The sequence below is a fragment of the Alosa alosa genome, chromosome 12, assembly GCF_017589495.1.
Source record: "Alosa alosa isolate M-15738 ecotype Scorff River chromosome 12, AALO_Geno_1.1, whole genome shotgun sequence".
NCBI classification, from domain to species: Eukaryota; Metazoa; Chordata; class Actinopteri; order Clupeiformes; family Clupeidae; genus Alosa; species Alosa alosa.
In genome coordinates this window covers 28,919,509-28,930,062 of record NC_063200.1, presented here as the reverse complement: position 1 = coordinate 28,930,062, position 10,554 = coordinate 28,919,509, and the positions used below count along the sequence as shown (strand labels likewise).

General features: G+C 45.0%; 1 protein-coding gene across 1 annotated transcript in view; it reads right to left on the bottom strand.

Moving 5' to 3' along the window:
* The window catches only part of LOC125304231 (formin-binding protein 1), a 40,249-nt gene extending 31,344 nt beyond the window's left edge, over positions 1-8,905 (bottom strand). Inside the window, 4 exon segments of the mRNA XM_048258308.1 lie at positions 708-855; positions 1,781-1,837; positions 5,617-5,732; positions 8,798-8,905. Of these exon segments, the coding sequence (XP_048114265.1) occupies positions 708-855; positions 1,781-1,837; positions 5,617-5,732; positions 8,798-8,890 (414 nt within the window). The 5' untranslated portion in view covers positions 8,891-8,905.
* Positions 8,906-10,554: the final 1,649 nt, after the last annotated feature.

The window sequence follows — 10,554 nt, the reverse complement described above, 5'->3', positions numbered from 1 at the left end:
TGTGTGTCTGTATATGAGTAGAAGTCTCCATACTGGCATCTTTTTTTGTGCATACATACATGTATGCATGCACATATGGCTGTGTATGTGTGTTTGTGTGTGTGTATGTGTGTAAGCGGGTGTACATACCACTACAAGGGCATACATGCTTGTGTGTGTGTGTGTGTGTGTGTGTGTGTGTGTGTGTGTGTGTGTGTGTGTGTGTGTGTGTGTGTGTGTGTGTGTGAATGTGTTAGTAGGGTGTGCCTCAGGACGAGGATATATTTATATCAGAGATGACCTCATTCTGCTCAGCTCGGTACTCGACCAGTGGCCAGGGAACCCTCCTGCTGCTGCTGTTAAAGTCTACTCTGCACACACACACACACACACACACACACACACACACACACACACACACACACACACACACACACACACACACACACACACACACACTAGACAGGCAGAGGCAGAAAATAATACTGAGAGGAAAAAGGCGAAGTAGGATGGACCGACAGAGAGACGCGAGGGGTGGACAAATGAACTGTTGTTGTGACACAGAGGTGACGTGAACGGATGGGAGGATGAATGAAGGCGATAACGAGAGAGGAATAACAAGACCAAAGGACAGGAACAAGTCACAGCCAGAGTAAAAGGGTCGTGGGAGACCGCTGCACGCGCGATAACTCGGTCCCTACAGGAAGACAGGAAGTGACGTCACTCACCGTCTTCCTCTCCGACTTGAGCTCCTGCGTGTACTTCCCGAGCTCGGCAATGATCTGCGCCGTCAGATTCTCCGACACCAGCTCGTGCTGGCCCGCATAGTCATTGAGCTCGTTCAGCGTGGACAGGAAGGCCCGGCACGAGCTGTACCTGCAGACAGGAAGTGATGTCAAAGTCAAAAGTCAGGAGGCAAGAGGGGGCAGGAAAGGCTGATGAAACAGAACAGTGACGCTGAGGGACCAAGGTGGCAGGCGAATTCCCGGAAGTTGAAACACCCATGGAAGCTGGAGGTGTCAACACTGCGCTAACCCCATAGAACGCCCATGCATTTAGGATTTTTTTTAAAATCCCATAACTTCATATCCTATCCTGTGCCGACATTGTAGCTTCTGTATTTATCTACATAAACAACACAAGGCAAAACAGGCTCAACTACCTTGTACGTAACATTGGGTACCTGTAAGAAGAATATTTAGTATGTCCGGTTGTAGGGAAGCTAACTTTGACGTAATCTTTCGACGTAATCTTCGACGTCTGCGCAGGGAGATAACCGTATTGTTTGGATAAGAAGCTCAGTCCAGCCAGCACGGAAAGTCATGAACAAAACCTATGTAGGCTAAGCCTACAAAACGAGTAAAGCAAGTATACCTAATAAAAAAAATGGCACTAATCATTTCAGAGGTTTTCGATGGATTGACAGTAGGCTAGGTCGGAAAAGTGGAAAGAAGATTCTAACTTTTTTTTTTGTTTTACCATTGACTGTGTTTGAAGATGATCATGTCTGGTAGTGACTTGAACTTCATCACTTGTGATGATGATGTTAATAATAATAACTAAATAAATGTTTAACTTTGATGACTTTGAAAGCAAAGTGTGATAAGAATTTCTGTGTGAACCATCTATCAGACGAGTTACAAGATTCAGTTTGATGGCTAATGTCATGAAGTTAAGTTTGAGTCTGCGCAGTACAATGGGCAGGTCAACTGAAAAATTTTCAACTTGCGTCAGTGCCCTCCCATTGAAAACAACAGAGTCTGTTCGTCCATTTCTTTTCCTGTGTATGTGAGGGACTCACTTGTTCTCCTCCTCCTCTCTGGAGTTCTTCTTCGGCTGGTATTTCTTTGAAAGATTCCTGAAAGCACAAAGGGGGAGGGAGGGGTCATTAGTTGGTGATGTTCGGAGGTGTAGGCAGGACAAACAGATGCACAAACTGACTAACAGATGTACCAGTCTAATGAACGTGTAGAAACTGCCAAGTGAAGGATGCTAACAGACAGGCAAACACCCAAACGATAGGAAGCAAGCCAGACAGACACACAGGCAAGCCATATTTGATTAATTTGAGAACATAATTCTGGAAGATAATGAGATCTGCTTTCTCTTTCTCTCTCGGTCCCTCCCTCTCCCCCTCGACTGTACTCGTCTGTTGCTGAGTCATCCTACCTGGTTTTATTTTATTGAATACAAAATATTGCACAGGACATGAATGTGTAATTAAGCTTTACCTACAAATAGTCAGCAAATGCATGACTGCTCTTACACACACATGCGCGTATGCGTGTGCGTGCACACAAACACACAAACACACACACACTCACACACACACACACAGACATTCCCTTCTCTGTGGAAAATATGATAGAAGCCAGTAACTAATGCTGCTCATGGCTTCTTGCTATTACCAGCTTAATTGGCGTTTTCTGTGTATGTGTGTGTGTGTGTGTCTCTGTGCGTGTGTGTGCCTGTGTATATGTGTGCATGCTTGTTTGTGTGTGTGAGAGAGTATGAGTGAGTGTGCAAGTGAGAGATGTGTGTGTGCCTTTGATGACACCTTCCTTTATGTGATACACCTGTTCTGTTACTGAGCCTGTCAGTACAGGCACAGGTGGTCGGTGTGTTGTTTATTTACATCTGTGCTCTTATGTGTGTGTCAGTCTGGCTGGGGTGTTTTTGTGGACTGGTGGTTTCGTCAAGTCAAGTGTTGTTTTATTTACATCTGTCATACAAAAGCTTTCTTATAGACATGTGACATAGACATGTGTGTGTGTGAAATATAGAACATGTATGTCAAAATAGAAATATAGGACATATATATAAAAAATAGAGGTAGTGTGTGTGTGTGTGTGTGTGACCCTTATGTGATGCAGTGCAGTGTGGCTTGATGTGAAGCAGCAACACGTGTCTGGCACAGTGTTCCACAGGGTGTTTGGGTGGACTGATCCTAGGGGGTTCCTGGCTTTTGGTTTTCCATCCTGATTGCTTGGTGGATGAAGCTACTTGCCAGTCTGGTGGTGCCTTCTCCACAAAACAGTTTGTGGTTGTGCAGGGTGGGTTGTATCCCAATCATTGGGATAACTAATCCTGAACAGTGCTCTTCCTGTTCTGATAATCAACACTGTTTGTGTGTTTTCCACACAAACACTCACAAAATACCCTTGGGATAACTATCTGACTCATAATCAAACGACACAAACACTCACACACACACACACACACACACACACACACACACACACACACACACACACACACACACACACGTTGCGCGCATACACACAGCGAACGCACACAAACACATTTTTCTTGAGTGAGTAATACAGGTCTCAGTTTGTGACATGCATGAATCACTTCTATATGAACCAGATATCACAAACACACATACAGGAAAACCCTACCCCATCATCCTTCACCAGACACTTAACAACAGCAGACCCCATCAATTAGATTTTCAACAGCCTGCTTAGCCAGCCAATCAGAAAGGGCACAGGCAGGCATGACCCAATGGTTCCATCATGCATGTTTTATAACTCAGTCAGTACACAGTCCCTGTCCATGTGCACTCTCCCAAACCCAGACATGCATTTGAATAAAACAATAACTATGCATCAGTGAAACTGTGGCCACATTAAATCCACCTCCACCTCTTTGTTGTATTTATTTGAATGTGTGTCTAATATTGTTGGAATGAATTCAGTGCAGAATAGCTACTAGCTACCCTTTGCTTATGCTCTGCAGGTAAAAGATACCAGCTTTACTTTGGGATACATACATACCTTAGTATGTATATACAGTATACAACACTCATGAAACCTATAGCTAAAAATCTCAAAAAAGTAAATATTTGAAAGACATACAAATACACAGATACTCTCTCTCTCTCTCTTTCCTGTCTCTTTTCCTCTCTGTGTCTCTCTCTCTCACACACACACACACACACACACACACACACACACATGCATGCATAGACACACACACACACACACACACATACACTCAAACACACACACACACACACACGCACAGACAGACACACACGCACGCACACACACAATCACACAGTATCCCTCTGTCTCCCTCTCCTGCAGCTGATCTCACCACCCCCTCTCCCCACCATGCCCTGTCTGCGTTGTTGCTAGGCAGATACACCTTTCCTCACGCACTACTATCTTCCACTCTTTCACTCATCTGCACACATCACTGTGTTTCTCTCTCTTTATCTCCCCTTTTCTACATCTCTCTGTCTCTGTGGGCCAGATGTCTTGTCATACTGTATTTGCCCATCCACCCTGATAGGGTATTTAGCCAGCATAGGGGGTTTTAATCTGGATTAGTCTACACAGTTTGTGTGCTACTGCTCTGGTGGCCTGTATGCTTCTGCGTTTGTCAAAAACATCACTAGTGTCTGCACATAATGAGTGTGTGTGTGTGTGTGTGTGTGTGTGTGTGTGTGTGTGTGTGTGTGTGTGTTTAAGTGAGTGTGCATGTGTCTGTCTGTCTGTCTGTCTGACTGACTGTCTATTGCATCCATGTGTATGAGCTCAAATACAATGGCAAACTGAGGGCTGTTTTATCAATCTGTGTGTGTGTCTGCAACTATGGTAGGCTATTTTTTTAAGTTCATTCTAAAATTGAAATATAGTACATATGTCTGCATGGTAGTGACATATTAGGCCATGTTCTGCCCTAGATATTGACTCTATATAATGCACTCATCAGGTTAAATGGACGAAAAAGTGTGTGTGTGTGTGTGTGTGTGTGTGTGTGTGTGTGTGTGTGTGTGTGTGTGTGTGTGTGTGTGTGTGTGTGTGTGTGTGTGTATGTCTGTGTGTGTGTGTGTGCCTGCATGTATGCCTGTGTGTTTGCTAGTGTCTCAGTGAAAGCTTGTCAAGCTCAGTGTCAGCTCCAGTGACACTCAAGGATTCCCCCTATCACCTACAAATAACCACCAATTAATTGCACAATGTGTGGCTTTGTGTGTGTGCACATGTGTGTGAATGCTGGGTTCTTACAAATTGGCTAAAGGGTGCATGGCCCCCGTAGACATGGGGGATTAAGAGTGTTTTGAACTGCTTGTTGTTGGGGGTATGAAGAGCTAAGAGAAGACCCCCACACATGCACAAAGCCCCCCACACACACACGCATACACACAGACACACAGACACACACACACGCACGCACGCACACACACACACACACACACATTTACACACCCCTCTCTGAGTCTCTTATGCTTAAACCCCTGTGGGGGGTTAGTGGGCGGGCCCTTTTCTGATTGGTCAGGTGGAATGTGGGTCAGCTGTGGGGAGCTGAATGCTGACACTTTGTTTCCATGGCGACACACATCACCCCCCCTCCCCCCCAAACTGGCTTGTACAGACATACGGACGGTAAAAGTACAAACAAGGAACACTGACACATGCACACAGAAGCGTCACATTCACATCCTGCAGCCTTGAACTGTCGGCAGTAGCCAAACACATCTGCAGTGTGTGTGTGTTTGTGTGTGAGAGAGAGAGTGAGTGTGAGAGACACACAGACATACAGGCAGACAGACAGACAGACAGATAGAGGGATATATGTTCATTTGCATATAGAAGCTTGCTCAACCTTATTTATCAAAAGAGGACTCACCTAATCTGCTTTGCATAGTTGAGCTCTATCTCCGATCTCTCTTTGACAAATTTGGTGTACCTCTCCACAAAGTCGATACCCCACTGTGTGTGCTTCTCCAAGTTATCAAACTGATCCTGCGATGCAGAAGAGAGAAAGACATTCAGTCATCCTGATTTTGACAGGAAGTGCAAAAACATGATAGCATCTTTGTGGTAAAGTGAGAAAGATGGAGAGAGATAGAGAGAGAGAGAGAAAGAGAGAGATATATAATCTCTCTATGATCTAATTAAGATCATTGTCAGAGTTTGTAACACATTTGTAGTGTGTGTGTGTGTTTGTATGTGGTTCATTAAGGTTAAATGTCAAGGGGTTTTACAAAGCCAACTACCCATAAACACACTTTGGAACCCCGAGAGCCAGACAGCGAGCTGAACTCATTATTTCTCTTCATTCAGAGATGAAGAAAGAGGGGAAAGGAGTGAGTCGCAGAGGAAGATTAAATGTGAGCATTAAATAGGCCATAATTAGCCTCCTACCTCCCCTCAGTTCAATAAAGACTTTACAGACACAAGCCCACACAAAACACAGACATACTCACAAGTTCAGACACACACACACACACACACACACACACACACACACACACACACACTCTCTCTCTCTCTCTCTCTCTCTCTCTCTCTCTCTCTCTCACACACACACACACACAGTCTCTCTGGCAGGACAAAGTGTCATAATAGCTCAACAGGCTTTTATAAGAGGAGACTGCAGCAGCAATGAGATTAAGACCCGCCAAAAGAACAGCCGCCCTCATTTCTCTCAGCAAATCACACACACACACACACACACACACACACACACACACACACACACACACACACACACACACACACACACAAAATGAATTCAGGTACAATTAAAAGCAGCCCTATTTATCAGGGCAACCGAAAACACCTGAATCTCATCTCGAGGTTCTTTTGATGTGCGGCTCTCTTATTAGCCACGCTGTCGCCAGAGGAGTTTTCTGCTGCCCTTTCTCGAGGTGTTGTTGCGTTCAGTCAGCTTACTGCCGACAGAGACATGAGGTTGTGTGGGGAGTGTTTGTGAGCCTGACGCTGTGCTGAAACTGTGTTGAGGTTCGGTGTTGTGTTCAGGTATAAGATGTGTGTGTGTGGTGAGCAAGACAGACAGGCCTCCTCTCACTGCATATCCTCTCAGATAGCGGATATCCTGTGCTGTGCGATAAATGTGTCAGTGCTTATGATGTGTGTGTGTATAGTTCTGTGTGTGAGTGTGTGTGTGTGTGCATGCACTTGCAGGTCTAAATGAAATTAGGACGGACAGCATGTGGGTCTCAGTTTAAGTCTACAGTAAGAGCTCTTGTTGTACTATTTAATAAAGCTCAATTTTAGCAAGGCCACAGTACACCTGTGGTCATTGTGGTCAGAGATCTGTATTCTCTTCACTGTCCTGAGAACTGATCATATACATAAATATGATAGATATATAACATATCGTCATAACGCAGCGAAACACTGCATAGATATCTGTGCTGCTATGTACATCGCTTCTCACAAAACAAAAAGCCCCTACACCTACATGCATAGAGCATGTTCATCATGCAAACCATCATGACATCAAGCACTTCTCCAGTGCCGCAAAGACACAAACATGAGGAAGTAGGCTGTGTTTCCCTTGCTCAAAACTGAGATTTACCGTTTTTCCTGCTTCTGAGGGTTGAAATGCCAGGCAGCTTGCCAGAGTTACTTGCTGAATTATTCAGAACCATTTTGTTTCTGTATAGCTTTTGAAGGCACTTCATGCTCTCTCTCTCTCTCTCTGTGTGTGTGTGTGTGTGTATGTGTGTGTGTGTGTGTGTGTGTGTGTGTGTGTGTGCGTGCATGCGTGCGTGTCTCTATTGGTTATTGGTGGTGTTGGTGGTGTAGAAATGGGGACTGTAGAAAACCGTTTCTACAGTAATTGGTAGTTCTGGTACTTTCTTGTCTCAGACAAACATCCCCCTGATCCTGGCTTATTAAGTGCCAGCTCAAATGGCTACATCAATACAGTGATAATTTATCATAACACAATCCTCATACCAGGACACATTAGTCACTGCCTTACACCACCACAGAAAAACACTACAGCTGCTTTCCTTTACAACCAATCTTATGAAATAAAAACATGTGTATGCATATGCACACACACACACACACTGTCACCTCACTACAATCACCCAAATTGACACCCTTACGAAAGGAAGTTAATTTGATACATAATCTGCCATGTGTTAACCAATACATTACCAACTGTGAATTGACGAGAGAGTAGCAGTATGTTATGGTCGTGTCATTCTGTACCTCACCTTGGTGGCACTCCAGCAGATACCCATCTTCTCCTCTACCATGTCGCTTTTTTGGCATTTGAATGTCTCAACTCTGTCACCCTCTACCAATCCACAGCGTGAAAGATAAGTCCACTTCCAAGTTTTTCTCCCGTGCCACACACGCACACACACACACACGTACACCTACCACTAGCACTTGTGTGTGTGAGTGGCCATGAGGGAAAACACACTGCTAAACTACCTCCACAAGGCACTAGCTCAAGGCAATGTGTGGGAGAAAGATTTCCGTGTGAGAGAGTGAGTGTGTGTGTGTGTGTGTCTGCCCTCCTGTGCATGAAGAAACAGGAAATGGATGTGGGCTGCAGAACTGAGTCTTCTGTCTCACTTTCTGCTCTTTCCATTCTTAAAGATGTTAGCTAGCCCAGGTTGCATCATTCTTTAATAGAAAGCCATGTCTGACAGATATTATTTGCCTGCATAACAGACAGACAAAACAGATAGATAGATAGATAGATAGATAGATAGATAAATTAATAGATGGATGGATAAATGGATAGGTAGATCTGTCTCCACAGGATTACTTAAGCAAATCTCAAGATTATCTTTCTCTACTCATAGTGAGTCAGTACAGTCTTAAAAATGACACAATAGTGAATGCATTCAGAATAGTATTGGACCATGGGTTGCAGAGCACATTTCCCAGTGCTGAACCCGCATACACAAAACCGTAATGTGGTTATTGTGCATGTGCGTAAAAACCTAAACTACATTAAGCCACCCATTGGGTGCAAACCAGGATACCAAACGAGTTCTTATTTTTCACTGGATTCCATGGCAACGAAATGTTCTCACCTGCTTCTGGTGAAAATGTCTACTGAAGTTGTGCATCTTCCAAAGCGTGGAGAATCGGTTGGACCGGCGGCTCTTCCTTCGGTCCCAATGCATTTGCGTTCGGTGATTCATTAGGCTAAATAATTCAAATGCTAACTGTTTTCCTTCGAAACGCTAATAAAATTTTATATCATTGATATATTATATTATATTATCTCGCTCGATGATTATTATTATGTGCTAGACTGGTGGTGCGCAGGCCATAAGGATGACGCCAAGCTATCCGTGTAAGATCAAAACAAAAATGGCAACTGTGCGCTGATTTGCTTAGCGCGCAAGTGATTAGATTGCATTAGGTCACTCAATATCTCAGTATCAGGACAATTCACAGCCGACACCGCACCCAGTAACGGTAAATGCTTTACAATGACAGGCTATTGACCTGCTACAGCATACAAGACAGCATCACAATCGCCACATCTATCCATAATCTTATTCGTCTATTCCTCTGATCAGTTGACTTCAGGCACTTAAAGCATCAGGCAAAGTGCTTTTGTTTGCAAATTGTAGGCTACTTTACCTTCCTTTGTGCGGGCAGCATGGTAACCCAGTTTCCACAGCAGGGGAAGTGGCTCGCAGTCCCCCACCTCCACTTTTGTCCCAGAACCAGCTCTGAGATTAGAGCACCCTCTTGACTCAGTCCAATCAAAATGACAAAACCAGAGCAGAACCTCTCTCCCCTAAGCGGGTACCCCGCACACTGCCAGGTCCAGTCCAGTCCAGTTTAGTAGAGATCGCTCTACCACATCGGCCAAGGATACGGTGGGTCAGGTCAGAGCCCAGAAAATGTGATTAAGGCTCGGTCTAGTTAACAGGCGGGGAGTTCTGCTAGTGAAGGTGCTCAGATATGGTCAATGCATCTGTAGATCAGGTTTCACATCCAAGAAGATGGTGAGAAACAAAGAAATCCAACTAAATCTATCCCAGCCACAGTCGTGGCCAAAAATTCCTCCACGAAAAAAGCAATAAAACCATGAAAAGTAAAAAAAAAAAGAAATATAACCGCAAATCAAAATACGAGCAGAAATATTGTGATTAAGATCCACAGGGGTTACTTCGACAAGCAGCTCGGCAGACAAGAGGCATCCGATGTGATTGGATGAAGGCTATAAAAAGCACAAGGCGGGGTTGGACCGTGAAATCAGAGCCGGCATGGTCCGGGCCAGATAAGGTTAAAGAGGGGTGCTTAGTGACCCAAACACACACACGCCCCCCACACACTCCCACACACACAGACACCGCCGCCCACCACAGCTGAACCCCGTCCTCTCAGTACTGAATGACCACTGCATTCGTCCGTCTGGGAGAGGAGCGAGAGAATGAAGAGGGGGAGGAGGGGTAGTGGGGATTGGAGGGGGCTCACACACGTTTAAGAGCAAGGCTCTGCTGCAGCGGCACGCGAGTGGAGGCTGAAGCTCCGTCAGGCGTGGCGTGGAACCGCTGGAGTGGAAAAGAGAGAGAGACAGAGAGAAGAGAGAGAGGGAGAGAGAGAGAGAGAGGAAAGGGGGTGGCAGAAAGACAGAGAGAAAAATGGGGGAAGCAAAAGAGAAGGAAGCACCCCCTGTGACTGTCCTCCTGTGTCTCCTGTTTACCACCACCCTTATCTAATCACACACACACACACACACACACACACACACACACACACACACACACACACACACACACAATTCCCCCTCCTCATCTTTTTTTGTGGGCATGTGACCCTCATGGCTGGG